At 32.8% G+C, this 15,409-nt stretch overlaps 1 protein-coding gene across 1 annotated transcript; it reads left to right on the forward strand.

The window, feature by feature from the left end:
* Positions 1-387: 387 nt before the first annotated feature.
* LOC138307569 (sperm axonemal maintenance protein CFAP97D1-like) lies at positions 388-14,244 on the forward strand. Its single transcript, XM_069248369.1, has 5 exons — positions 388-586; positions 2,263-2,343; positions 4,343-4,461; positions 8,196-8,388; positions 9,240-14,244. Exons 1-5 carry the CDS (start codon positions 494-496, stop codon positions 9,423-9,425), a joined length of 672 nt encoding a protein of 223 aa, XP_069104470.1. The 5' UTR covers positions 388-493; the 3' UTR covers positions 9,426-14,244.
* Positions 14,245-15,409: the final 1,165 nt, after the last annotated feature.

Here is a 15,409-nt window from a genome sequence, read left to right on the forward strand (position 1 = left end):
ACTATCGATAGTATGTGCATGTCAGTGAAATATGTTATTGTTATCTCGTAGAAAAATATAGACAATATAAAGTTATGATGTTAAAATCTTAATCTTTTACATGTAGCTGCGCTCTTCTGAGGCTTTGCCTTAAATTCATATTAGTAGTTAAATAAAGGGGAGTAACTCTAATAGAAAATGTATGCCCTAAGCTAGATCAAGTACAAGCGCCTGCATGACAAAGACGCGCACTTGCTAATATTTATAAATTAATGCTACGTTTATTATTTTCTAAATGTACTGTTTTCTTATCAAATATGTATTTAGTATTATTCTGTGAAGTCTTAATGCCTTTTAACATACCATTGATATATCCATTTGTTCGAGTTTGCTGATTTACCTTTGTTGTTATGGAGATACGGCTTCGTCACGTGACCAGCAACCTCGAGACTCTAATGATAAGCTACCGTTATTGTGTAGTGCTTGCAGTTTATGGTCATTATAGTCATTCAGGATGCATAGAAGTTATCAATCCATCCTCCCTACCCATAATAAACTCCTTCAAAAGAGATGGGACGATACATACTACAATGAACATCGAAGAAAGGTGAGTTTTACGGTCCGTTCAGCCCCATATCACACACGGTTTTACTTAGTGAGAGTAAGATAAGATTAAATCTAAAGGGCTGATCGATATCTAACTACCGATTACTACTGATTTAGAGCTTATTAAGATATCAGAAAAACAAATCCTGTGTTTAAACGATGTTAATTCAAACATAAGGAATTAAAATATATGTTTACGTTGGTAGTAGTACGTTTGATTTATCAGATTCATGTTTCGATTGCTGTATTTTTGTGTTTGTCTTATTACAGGTACTCAATTAGCAACATGACAAAAAGTATATGTATATTGGCAGTGAGCTAAGTACATGCATGCTATTGATAAAAAACAACAACAAAAAACGAAAAATCATGGACGTAGGCTGATAGCCTCTAATTAATACTAAGTCCACATCATAAGACAAATATCAGTTATGATACAGATTGTACGTCATCAATGGTAAAGTACAAAAACAAATAATAATCAGTATATTATTATACATTATTGTCCTCTAAATGATTGTCCAGCAGGATTTCTACATCTGTCTTGGTAAACAAGTAAACAAGTTTTTCCTAATTTCTGAATTACACTGATGATTGTACAACTTGAAATTACGTCCTTCTGTCATAGACAGAGGTGACTCTTTGTCAAACTTAAGACATATGAATTTATGTATTTGGTAGGGCTGGATCAATATATTGATATAACGGTACATATCGTATACGGTATGAGTTTCAGCAGTGTATCAATTATCGATCCATAAACATGCTTTAAGTATCGCTGTATCATTTTAACAACTCAATCTGTTATTTTCGTTATATTTAAAAATAGGAAATTCCAAACCAAATTTATTCTTAGAACATCATTCAAGTAAGTGCATTTCAATCGAAAGGAAACGTTAAGCATCTGTGTCACCTCTAGAGGCATTAGAAATGTCTTTTCATAACTAAGAATTATATAATAATAGACAGAGTTAAACACAGATGATAACATATCATATATTGTTTTTAGTATATTATCAATATGTAACATTTTGTTTTAGCCTTTAAAATACCTAGCCCTTATAATTTGATGTGATATCCAGGTACTGTAGAATTAAATAGACAGAAAACCTGAGAATCTTAAAACTGCTTGATACCCCCATCTCATGCTGGCATCTATCAAAACAATGTTATAGTAAATATACCATGTTAGATAAACCTGTATCAGAAAAAGGAATTACTCATAGATTCACCAATAAAAATGGGGTCAATCAATAAAATGTTGACAGACTGTTGTCATGAGTATTCAGGTATGGCACCGATGTGATAAATTGTTTATTAATTATTTATATGACATGACTTCAAACCGCTATTGATCCTGCCCATGGTAACTTCATTCATAATGATAACCAGGAATAAACAGTTAATTATTCGCGACTTCAAACAGCTAGTTTTACATATATATATAACCTTTGCTATTCCTATTGATAGTTGATACTGACCAGCTCTGTTACTGACCTTGATACTGACCAGCTCTGACCGTGACCTTGATACTGACCAGTTCTGTTACTGATCTTGACCAGCGCTAGCTCCATCATTGACCAGTGCCCACACTGGTACATTTTTTCTTACTAAAGTGTGGTATTACAGACGTCATAGTTTACACGAATCTAATTAGGACCATTTTGGTATTTCCAGGTGAGAACAGCGCATTCCATGGTGGACACCAGGGCCCCACCCACATACATGCATCTTCATTTGAAATTGAAAAAGTTACAGGTGAGTACACAAAATATTTTATAGCCTCAATACCACATGGACCTGACACATATTTTCAACCAATGGAATATAACTGTATGTATTTAACATTTTACATATTTGCGGTCTGTACTTATGTTTCTTTACAATATCAAAGTTCTCATATATAAAGTAGACATATTGAGATAGTTTTAACATGTGGGCAGTATGTAACTAACTGGCCTATATCTCTCGGGGAAAAAAACATCAATAAAAAGATAAAACTACCATTAAGTGAATACACTATTTAAAGCTTGTATATGCAGTAGCATTATGATATAGCAAGTTATTCCTAATAGTTTTAATTTAGTTGATAATGATCTTTTTAAAATTTATAGTGACTGTGCTAAGTGACTTAGTTAAATATTACACGACCTGAAGTTATGATTAGTACATAATACCTGTTACATGTACCAGAGGAAAGTTGACGTATAAGTCAACAATGCCACTTTTGTTTAAACTGGGGGAAACGTAATTAAGAGCCAAAGGAATGTTGTAAATTTTAAAATTTGTTTTAAGGTAAATAGGCTTGTGAATAGGTCATTTGTTTGTGTATTTCCCAACATAGAACTGTAACAAAGCTGCCCTTTTTCCATGCATTCGGACAATTACACATTTCACTGATTATATAGGAAGGTATCAAACATATGTTAAAACCTTGTTAGCTTGAAATCAATTGAAAATCATACAATTTATAAATATCATGACTTTTTAAAATATCAATACTGATATGCTTTTCTTTGCTGTTTTGTGGATGTCCATGATTCTGTAAAATAGTATATAATATGTAAAAAAAAAATTCATCAAGATTTTCTTTTTAATAAGAAATTGGGGTAATATTTTAGAAAGATGAAGTAAATATAAGCCTCCAATGCTTTCTCTGATGTTTAAATGTCTGATCCCCCACAAAGGGTCTATAGGAGTATCACTTGTGTTAACCTAGGTAGATAGAGCCGTCGCTGTTGACATTTAAATACCTATATAATAGCCTTGTGTATATATCATTTGTTCCTCATACAGAACATATTTACACTGTAAATCTCAAGTTGAGAAAACTGTCAAGTTTATATAGGAATAATCGTCCTTTAAAACTGTTAGTTATAAATAGTCATCTTTCCAAAGTTGACACATGCAGCTTTATATATATATATGAATATTCATTCTTTTAAACTGAAAATTATAAAAAGTCATCTTCCCTAAGTCGACACATGCAGCTTTATATACATGAATAATCGTCCTTTAAAACTTTTAGTTATAAATAGTCATCTTTCTTTAGTCGACACAGGTTATAGGAATAATCCTCCTTTTAAAATTAAAGTTATAAAAAGTCATCTTTCCTAAGTCAACACATGCAGCTTTATATAGACGAATAATTGTCCTTTAAAACTTTTAGTTATAAATTGTCATTTTCCGAAGTCAACATCTGTACGCTACAGAAATCAAAAACAAAATGACAACTATTACAGATAAAGGATTGAATTCTTTGAAATCCTTCTATGTGCAACTATAACAGTAATTCAGTAATTATTAACAGACAATATTTAGGCTGGTCGATCAGATTAACATATGAACCGATGATTTACCAGACTTGCCAGCGTCCAGGGCTCATGGTTTTCCTATGGGTGGGAAACCCTCTATATATGATATCTTTGTACTAGAATTTGTCATAGTTTTGGAAATGAGGGTTCTGGAATCACCTTCAAAATCTATTTAAATTATTGTTAACAACTAGGGGCCTCGCATTTATACACCATGTGTTGCATGTGTGAAGTGTGTTTGTGTTTTGGGAGACTGCATTTTGTTGGTATTGTGAGTTAATACACTGCAGTCTCTCTAAACATGCGCACACTTCACACAAACCATTTAGGAAATAGGACCAGTATTTATTCTACATATTATAGTTTTTTTTGTTTTGTTTCTTTTTTTACATATTTTAATTTATGAATAAAGTTTTTTTTTATTGTGAATTTTAACTTTACAGTTGGAAGAGGAGAGACTAGCAACTATTGAAAGGGACAACAGGATTCTATTAGAAAAGATGTCGTATGTAATGAGGACACAGGGGCGGGTAGATAATAGGAATAACTACGAATATAAAAGGTGAATATTTGGTTTGTTGTATGTTGAATTTCAGCACAGTTCCTAACTAATAAATAAACACTAGGTTTAAGATGCTCGAATGCCAACAGAGCATACAATTTTTTTATCATTTGAACAATAATTAGTGTTAAATTGTGTATATTTAAAGGGCCACTACCTTTCCGAAACGGCTTTTAATTTTTAAAATAGGAATGCAAGACAAGATCAATAATTTTGAGTAACGTTTATTAGCACACTTATCATCACCTTCAGAACTGTTTAATTAGAATAAATAAAATGTTAATTTTCATAACGCGGGTCGTTTTATGTTTCCTGCCGTCGTCCTAAGTGCCGCGCGGTAGTTGACTATCACTGCGCCAGACGGCAAAACAGTGAAATGAATTTCCACTGTTATCGTACATTAGACAGAAATCTTGAAATCTTGCATATGTTTGGTGTTGTAACCTCATCTTAGGCCATTGGTATATATTTTCTGATGTTATTATTGTGTTTAAGAAACCTTTAAATTTTGCTCCGGAAAGGTAGTGGGCCTTTAACAATTAAAGGATTGTAAGATTGCATTTATTGGAGATATAAATGCAATCTAGGTGGCAGATAAATAGAATAGCGAATATTTATCTGCCACACATATTGCATTTATATCTCCAATAAATGCAATCTAACAATCCTTTAATTGTTATATTTACATTTTACTTTTTAGTTCAAAGTAAAACATAATTTAGATGCGAGTGAACATTTGAATTTCCCGCTTCAGCCAATTAACCTCAACAGCCAAGTTCAATGTGATAAAAAATAGTCCCTATAAAAAATTGAAAAGATAACAAAATTTCAATGTTTTTCAATGGCTTTTCAGTTTACTTTCAAGTATCCAGACATTTAAAAGAGTTCTTCATCAGTTTCATAACCAAAATGGTTCATTCAACAATAATGTCAATTTTCCCGCGCGGACTAACATGGTGTCAGTAAACAAGACTCACATTCATTTATGTAGATATTACTTCACCAAGTCTAGGCTGCATTATTGGCTCATAATGCAGATCACGATTATCATTAGAGTAATGGGAGTCGCAGTGGCAAAATGTAAATATAAATTCATATGTCTAATTAACACAAAAATAATATAAAATAATTTATTTGGCTTTTGGTGCATGGCAATCAGCAATTCATTCCACATAGAATTAATTATTTTTTTTATATTTTTAACTTTAAAGATGCTCCACCGCTGACAAATGGTACTTTTTCACTATAAAAAACAGGAGCAGACGATTTAGTATTTTTCTTCAATTACAAAAGTTACTAACTTTACACCATTACCACAATTGAAATGTTTGAGCTTCTAATATTATTTTAAGTTAGAAATATCAAAAATAATTAATTGCATCCCGAAAAAATTCCGTGGCACTATATCCTATATGGAATGAAGTACTGATTGCCCATGTACCAAAGGCAAATAAATTATTTCATATTATTTTTTGTATTAATTAGACATATATATACATGATTAAACACCAATTATTGTTCAAATGATGAATATCATTTATGCTCTGTCGGCGGTGGAGCATCTTTAAGTAAAAATAGAAGCTCAAACTTTTCAATGGTGGTAATGGTGTAAAGTAAGTTACTTTTGTAACTGTGAAAACATTAATTTGTCTGCTTCTGATTTTGATACCGAAAAAATACTGTTTGTCAGCAATGGAGCATCTTTAATTAAAGCTAAACAAAAGGAACTGTTTATCATGCTATGTAAGGGAAATAAATTACAAAAGGAACTGTTTATCATACTATGTAAGGAAAATAAATTACAGAAGGAACTGTTTATCATACTATGTAAGGGAAATAAATTACAAAAAGAACTGTTTATCATACTAGGTAAGGGAAATAAATTACAAAAGGAACTGTTTATCTTGCTATGTAAGGGAAATAAATTACAAAAGGAACTGTTTATCATACTATGTAAGGGAAATAAATTACAAAAGGAACTGTTTATCATACTAGGTAAGGGAAATAAATTACAAAAGGAACTGTTTATCTTGCTATGTAAGGGAAATAAATTACAAAAAGAACTGTTTATCATACTATGTAAGGGAAATAAATTACAAAAAGAACTGTTTATCATACTATGTAAGGGAAATAAATTACAAAAGGAACTGTTTATCATACTATGTAAGGGAAATAAATTACAAAAAGAACTGTTTATCATACTATGTAAGGGAAATAAATTACAAAAAGAACTGTTTATCATACTAGGTAAGGGAAATAAATTACAAAAGGAACTGTTTATCTTGCTATGTAAGGGAAATAAATTACAAAAGGAACTGTTTATCATACTATGTAAGGGAAATAAATTACAAAAGGAACTGTTTATCATACTATGTAAGGGAAATAAATTACAAAAGGAACTGTTTATCATACTAGGTAAGGGAAATAATTTACAAAAGGAACTGTTTATCTTGCTATGTAAGGGAAATAAATTACAAAAGGAACTGTTTATCATACTATGTAAGGGAAATAAATTACAAAAGGAACTGTTTATCATACTATGTAAGGGAAATTAATTACAAAAGGAACTGTTTATCATACTAGGTAAGGGAAATAATTTACAAAAGGAACTGTTTATCTTGCTATGTAAGGGAAACGAATTACAAAAGGACCTGTTTATCATACTATGTAAGGGAAATAAATTACAAAAGGAACTGTTTATCATACTATGTAAGGGAAATAAATTACAAAAGGAACTGTTTATCATACTATGTAAGGGTAATAAATTACAAAAGGAACTGTTTATCATACTATGTAAGGGAAATAAATTACAAAAAGAACTGTTTATCATACTATGTAAGGGAAATAAATTACAAAAAGAACTGTTTATCATACTAGGTAAGGGAAATAAATTACAAAAGGAACTGTTTATCTTGCTATGTAAGGGAAATAAATTACAAAAGGAACTGTTTATCATACTATGTAAGGGAAATAAATTACAAAAAGAACTGTTTATCATACTAGGTAAGGGAAATAAATTACAAAAGGAACTGTTTATCTTGCTATGTAAGGGAAATAAATTACAAAAGGAACTGTTTATCATACTATGTAAGGGAAATAAATTACAAAAGGAACTGTTTATCATACTATGTAAGGGAAATAAATTACAAAAGGAACTGTTTATCATACTATGTAAGGGAAATAAATTACAAAAGGAACTGTTTATCATACTATGTAAGGGAAATAAATTACAAAAAGAACTGTTTATCATACTATATAAGGGAAATAAATTACAAAAAGAACTGTTTATCTTGCTATGTAAGGGAAATAAAGTACAAAAGGAACTGTTTATCATACTATGTAAGGGAAATAAATTACAAAAGGAACTGTTTATCATACTATGTAAGGTAGAGGTCAGCTATTTGTAATTGTAACAGAAAATAATTTATTGTGCAAAGGGAGATAATCAACTCAATGAAGTGATTTATTATACTAAATAAGGTAGATAATTATAACCTCAGAAACAGATTCATCATACAAGTAAGGGAGGTAATTGTAACATCAGAAACAGATTCATCATACAAGTAAGGGAGGTAATTATAACATCAGAAACAGATTCATCATACAAGTAAGGGAGATAATTACAATTGAGGGAGATATTTATAACATCAGAAACAGATTCATTATACAAGTAAGGAAGATCGCCATCAGAAGACATAAATAACTAAACAAATTGTTGTTTTGGTAACTTTCAGTTTAAATCGTGAAAAGCGTCAGCGTGAGCTGTTGCGTGTAACCAAAGAGAACCAGAGTATTTTGAATCGAATCACAAGTCGAATGCCAGAATACAATGTAACGAAATGGAACAATGATTGGGAAGAAAACCAAAAATTCATGGACAACATTGCCCATTTCCCTAAAGAGTGGTGGGTGACACAGCGCCAGCAGGTTTGTATTCTCTGTGTACAGTTATAATTCTCTTTGCTTTAGGAAAATGTAAAAATAATAAATGTAGCTTTAAAGAAACAAGAGATCCAAGAGGGATCTTGGCGCCCACCAAAGAATGATCTATGTCTGACAATGGAAAGAGGGATCTTTTCCCTGCTTTTCAAACTTTTTCAAACACACTACATATAAAATTTGAGACAGATCGCTATAGTACTTTCTAAGAAATAGTGGTAACAAACTTTAACAATGAAATCAAAGATGGCGGCCGGTCTGCCATCTTGTTAACCGATCAGTCCCGAAAGGCATTATGGATCAGTCCTTAAATGTACTATGCACAACTAGGATACAAGGGGAAACTATGCATGGAATTTGAGAAAGATCCCTTCAGTACTTTCTGAGAAATAGCGATAACAAACTTTAACTATCAAAATCCAAGATGGCCGTCAGTCGGTCATCTTGTTTACCGATCGGTCGCAAAATGCACTATGCACAACTAGGGTCCTAGGGGAACCTGTATATGAAATTTGAGAAAGATCCCTTCAGTACTTTTTGAGAAATAGCGGTAACAAACTTTAAATATCAAAATCCAAGATGGCCGCCTGTCGGCCATCTTGTTCACTGATCGGTCCCAAAATGCAACATGCACAACTAGGGCCCTAGGGGAACCTATATATGAAATTTGAGAAAGATCCCTTCAGTACTTTTTGAGAAATAGCGGTAACAAACTTAAACTATCAAAATCCAAGATGGCCGCCTGTAATTTATTTTACATACATTAACATCAGTTCTAACGAGATGTATTATTTGTGAGCAGTATTTTAGAGACCTATAATGAGATATTATACATTTAGAGCAATGCCAGAAAGAGAACAGGAGGAAAGTCGCGGGACAAAACAACAGTTTCAAAGAGAGGCTCCTCCTCTCAATCAAAATCATCTCAGGAGAAGACGAAGTCACCGGAACCAAAAGTTCAAAAGAAAGAAGACGTCCAGGAGGAGGAAGGAACAAAGAAAGAGATTGAGCAAGAGGAAGAATAAACCAATCAAACTCATACTTGTATCACTTCGGGGCCCAGGCAGGGGAAATTCACAGGAGTTAAAACTTATATAGCTATAAGTACTTCCTAGAAAAGTATTAATATCCATGAAGAAATGATCAATGTGGGTCATCTTCCATTGAACTGCCTCCTGTATTCCTCAGTGATATTTGGGGTGCAATGTTTTCATCATTTCGTTAAAATGAAGGACGAGAGACAGCTATATAGTATTGAAATTCTCAGGATTGCTTCCCTTTACAAACTGAACCTGTCTATAATGACCACCCAAGGGTCACAGTAAAAGTGGCTTTTATACACAGCTCAACTTTTGTTTTAAAAAGGCATTTGGGACCCTATAAAATGGTCTTTATACAAAGGTGGCCTTTATACAGAGGTGGTCTTTATACAGAGGTGGTCTTTAAACAGAGGTAGCCTTTATACAGAGGTGGTCTTTATACAGAGGTGGTCACTCAAGTAGGTTTCACTGTACAATGATAACACTGCAACCCAAACTGTCGAGGTACTGATGGCTAGATGAGTGTGTGTGAAAGGATTTCAGATGTGTGCGACTAAAATGAAATGTAATGATCATTTACACATATGCTTCTTAAACTTTCACTTATTTTATTAAATTTGAAACCAAAATGTTTCTTTTATACTCACTCGCCTAATATTAATGAGTGTCATACTAGATTTCATATTAATTTTTATCACCCCGCTTCCTAGTTCTTTACCATATGTTTGGAGTTTTTACATGATTACCCCCTGAATACAGTTGAATACATGAAAAATTGCTCTTTTGATATGCAGAATTACATAGACGGGTGATAAGGCTCCCCCAAGGTTTTCATAAAGTTATAGATCTGCCTCAAAAGTGGTAAACATCTGCACAAATCAGTAGGGTTCTCATAAAACTAATCCTGTCATATATATATATATAGAAACCAAATTGATCTTTCCTAATCCTTTTTATGAATTAAGCATTCTTGACGCATGTGGCTGGTCTGGAAGGCACAGTAATTGGCGTCAAATATGTAATTTATACTTAAAAGATTGTTGTCTGGTATTATGTCAGTTAATGAAAACTGTTACATGTTATTAAAGGCCTCAGTTAAAATCAAATAACAAACACGTACCAGGTATATTGTATCTGTAGGCCTTTAAATCAACACATACCAGGTATATTGTATCTGTAGGCCTTTAAATCAACACGTACCAGGTATATTGTATCTGTAGGCCTTTCAATCAACACGTACCAGGTATATTGTGTCTGTTGATGTATTTGCTATGTTAAGTAATTACTGGTACCATAACGTTAAGAGGTTTATACTTAGATGTTTGTTTTTTGTTTGATTGAAATTGCATGAGTTTCACTTGCATTTATTTCTATAGTGAATTCTAAGGTGAAATTACAGAGGAGGAGTTTTTGTTTTAGATAGATGTGTCAGACTTGATGACAGATTAGAAGTGCAAGCAGCTCAATAATACATATACAATTTATATGTATGTTTATTTTTCTATTATCTTATTCAATTAATTTTGTCAGCAATAATTAGTGTATCTTATCACTGTAGAATTTTACTACTGAGTTTTGTATCAAAATGTGAAAGATATGATTTCATAATGATAATTGAAATTATAAAACATTGAAATTTTGATTCATTTATGTGTAAGATGCAAGTTTTTCATGTATAAAATATAAGTGATAAGTTGGTATGAAGATAAATATAAACAAGAGATCCCAGAGGGATCTTGGCGCCCATCTAAGAACAATCTTTGACAAAGGAAAGAGGGATCTTTTCTCTGCTTTTCAAGCTTTTACTACATATTACTACACATGAAATTTCAGAAAGATCCTTTGACTGCTTTCTGAGATATATAACAGTAACAAACTTCAATTATCAAAATCCTAGATGGCTACAAGTCGGCCTTCTTGTTCACCGATCGGTCCTAAAATGCAATATGCACAACTAGACCCCTAGAAGAACCTCTACATACAATTTGTGACAGATCCCTTCAGTACATTCTTAGACATAGCGGAAAAAAACTTCAATTATCAAAATCCAAGATGGCGTCCTTTCGGCCATCTTGTTCACCGATCGGTACCAAAATGCAATATGCATAACCAGGAACCTAGGGGAACATGCACATGAAATTTGAGACAGATCCCTTCAGTGCTTTCTAAGAAATAGTGGTAACAAGCTTCAACTATCAAAATCCAAGATGGCGTCCTGTCGGCCATCTTGTTCACCAATCGGTCTGAAAATGCAATATGCACAATAAGACCCCTAGGGGAACCTGCACATGCAATTTGATACAGATCCCTTCAGTACTTTCAGAGAAATAGCTGCAACAAACTTCAATTGTCAAAATCCAAGATGGCAGCCTGTCGGCCATCTTGTTCATCGTTCAGTCCCAAAATGCAAAATGCACAACTAGGCCCCTAGAGGGGAACCTGCACATGCAATTTGAGACAGATCCCTTCAGTACTTTCTGAGAAATAGCGGTAACAAACTTCAATTGTCAAAATCCAAGATGGCAGAGTGTCGGCCATCTTGTTCATCGATCGGTCTCAAAATGCAATATGCACAACTAGGACCCTAGGGGAACCTGCACATGCAATTTGAGATAGATCCCTTCAGTACTTTCTGAGAAATAGCGGTAACAAACTTCAACTGTCAAAATCCAAGATGGCGGCCTATCGGCCATCTTGTTAACTGATTGGTCCCAAAATGCAATATGCACAACAAGGCCCCTAGGGGAACTTACATCTGAAATTCGAGAAAGATCCCTTTAGTACATTCTGAGAATTAGCGGTAACAAACTTTAACTATCAAAATCCAAGATGGCTTCCTGGCGGCCATTTTGTTGACTGATTGGTCCCAAAATACAATATGCACAACTAGGGCCCGAGGGAAACCTACATATGAAATTTGAGAAACATCCCTTCAGTACTTTCAGAAAAATAGCGGTAACAAGAATTGTTAACGGACGGAAGGACGGACGGAAAGACGGACGGACGGAAGCACGGACCACGGACAAAAAGCGATTTGAATAGCCCACCATCTGTTGATGGTGGGCTAAAAAGCATGTTAAAAAAGATATAAAACTTGGTAGATGGGGGCTGAACTTCACCTGTGATATTGTTTGTTATTGATATATTGCTCACAAGAATAGGGTATCGCAACCATAATGGATTGATCCTTAGCTGATAAGAGGAGATAACTATCAGTTTAATTAATACTGTGATACTTACACTACTGGTAAAACCGTTTTTTGTTGTTTTTTTTTTTAATATTTTTTTTTCTCTTTCCAAATGAATTTTTTTATTTTTATACTAATAAATGATTATCGTTGTTATAAGTTCCACTGTTCCAAATCTCCAAGTCGTGGTAATGTATACAGGCAATGTTCATAATATAATTAACAGTGAACCCTTGATAATCCGGACACCGTCGATCCCAACCTAAAATATCCGAATTACAAATAACTTTCTGGACTGCCAAATTCTGTGTTCTTAGTCAATTAATGTATCACGTTACAGTAATTTGTTCCCTGTTCCGTTGACTGGAGTCAATTTCAGACCACCACCATCTGGGTTATCAGGGGTCCAATGCCACTCTCTGGTAGAGAATGAAATATAATATACTTGGTAATTAAAAAACTAAGGTTTTTATATTAGACCATTATAGTGGTTATTTTGAAATCACTTTCTAAATTTTTTCTTCCATTTATACTTGACATTTCACCTGTGATATTCGGGACAGTTAAGATTGACAAAAAAATTGTTTGACTTGATAACACTGTATTACTGGAGATAATTTGTATATTTCAAATTTTTGAATACTACAAAAAATATGTTATTTATCATGTACGTATATAAAGTATTAAGCTAGACATTTTAAATTGTTTGTTTTAAATTTGATGAAAATAGTGGACGTTATTTGTATCAATATAAATATATTAGTGTATGTATGCATAAGTGGCGATATTTGTCATATACATGTATCTATATATTTTAACGAAAAATAATTCATACATGTACTGCTTATATATATTTCTTTACAATATCATTATGATGACAGCTGTTAAATTTACAACTTCAAATAATATATAGCTCTTTCTAATTACTGGTTCATACTAATTAATATGCATTTAAAATCTGTATATATATTGTCACCAAATTCTGTATTTGTAGAAAGTTAATTGATGATTTTATGGACCTTCCATCATCATTCTTTGTTTGTGGAGTGTTTAATAATTTGATTGGTAGCTAGTCAATAGAAGAAGAATTTTAAGCTAATTTTACAATAACAGAAAATATAATCAGTTTGAAAAACAGTTAGGCAAACTATATATTCAATCTAATTAAAATTAGACTTGTAATTCCGCTCCACTACGATACTCTACGTTATGCTCCAATACAAGATCTAAAGATGCCCCGTTCGGGGTCACCTCAGCATGACCCCTATGGTTAGCCAATCAGCGTGTCGCCTACGGAATCTTCGGTGTGGTTGATTCATTTGGATGTGTAAACGGATAATAGTACGTCCCGAGATGTTCCGATTCTAGACCAGAGGTTTTGCTGAGGTGACTTCAAATGGGGCATCGTTAGATCTTGTATTGGAGCGTAACGTAGAGTATCGCAGTGGAGCGGAATTACAAGTCTAATTTTAATTAGATTGACTATATATTATATATAAACAGTTTATTAAGAATCCTGTATGAAGTTGTAACTGAGTATATTTTGTTAGCTGTTTTCTGTGATATGGAGTTGTTTTTCCTTGACATGTACAATTTAAAGTCCCTATAGTATATTATGTAACTTGTTGTGCTTCTTTGTAAGTATTAATATACATCACATGCAAAGCTGAGTATCTGGAGAGAAACAAAACCGTTGTGTTGTATGGTATTATAGATTGATGAGCAGCATATATAGGATTTGTATATGACTCAAATTCACTTTAGTGTACAAACTTTTAAAGCAATAAATTTCAAAATTAAAAAAAAAACAAAATCATTCTGTTTTTACTTTAGAATAAAGAGGATGATACGAACTATTACCAATATATAATGTAGGAATGATTACAGAGTGGATCATCATTCTGTAAAACATGTTATAACTAACTCATAGTATTTTTCATTTCCGGTTCCTATGTTTTATATATGAGTTTGTATGTCACCAGAGCTACATGTACATTGTAGCCAAATTTTACTGGAATATTAATTTAATTACAAATGTGTGGATTTTCAGGTCATCTCCTGAAAATGCATTCCAGGCACAAATACATCCTCTATACTCCAGGACTTACTATCACTGTTCTGAAGCCTCTGTGCCACCACAGATGAGAGGGTATTTTGGTACTTCAATATACATCAAACAATAGGCCCATGGTGTCATTTCAGTCAACACTTCCAAAAGTAGTTTTTCAGTCTATTATCCCAAAAATTAACATTTCAGAAAATTCTGCGAAAAGTAACGTTTCAGAAAATTCTCCCAAAAGGTGTGTGTGTAACCTTTCAGTTTGTGCTTTCGATATTAACAAACGGCTTATTCTTCAAAAATAAAATTTTAGTCACAATCTCTATTCTCCCATCATGTCAGCATATTCAAAATAAGTTGAAACAAGAGATCCCAGAGGGATCACGGTGCCCACCAAAGAATGACTTATACATCTGACAATGGAAAGATGGATCTTTTCTCTGCTTTTCAAACTTTTACTACAAACAACATATGAAATTTGAGAAATATCCTTTCCTAACTTTCTGTGATATATCGCAGTAACAAATTTCAATTTTCAAAATCCAAGATGGCTAACTGTTGGCCATTTTGTTAACTAATTAGTCCCAAAATGCATTATCCACAACAAAGGTCCTAGGGGAACCTAAATATGAAAGGAGTAGGTGCAATAAAGGTCAATTTTGGCCCCAATAGAGATTGCCTTTATTTTGATACTATATATACATCAATATATGGGAATTATA

This window comes from Argopecten irradians, chromosome 14 (genome assembly GCF_041381155.1).
Source record: "Argopecten irradians isolate NY chromosome 14, Ai_NY, whole genome shotgun sequence".
In the NCBI taxonomy this organism is placed as follows: domain Eukaryota; kingdom Metazoa; phylum Mollusca; class Bivalvia; order Pectinida; family Pectinidae; genus Argopecten; species Argopecten irradians.

Coding starts and splice junctions, on each gene's coding strand:
- LOC138307569 (XM_069248369.1), top strand. CDS start 494: ATGCATAGAAGTTATCAATCCATCCTCCCTACCCATAATAAACTCCTT. Junction 2,344..4,342: donor TGAAATTGAAAAAGTTACAG/GTGAGTACACAA, acceptor TTAACTTTACAG/TTGGAAGAGGAGAGACTAGC. Junction 8,389..9,239: donor GGGTGACACAGCGCCAGCAG/GTTTGTATTCTC, acceptor TTATACATTTAG/AGCAATGCCAGAAAGAGAAC.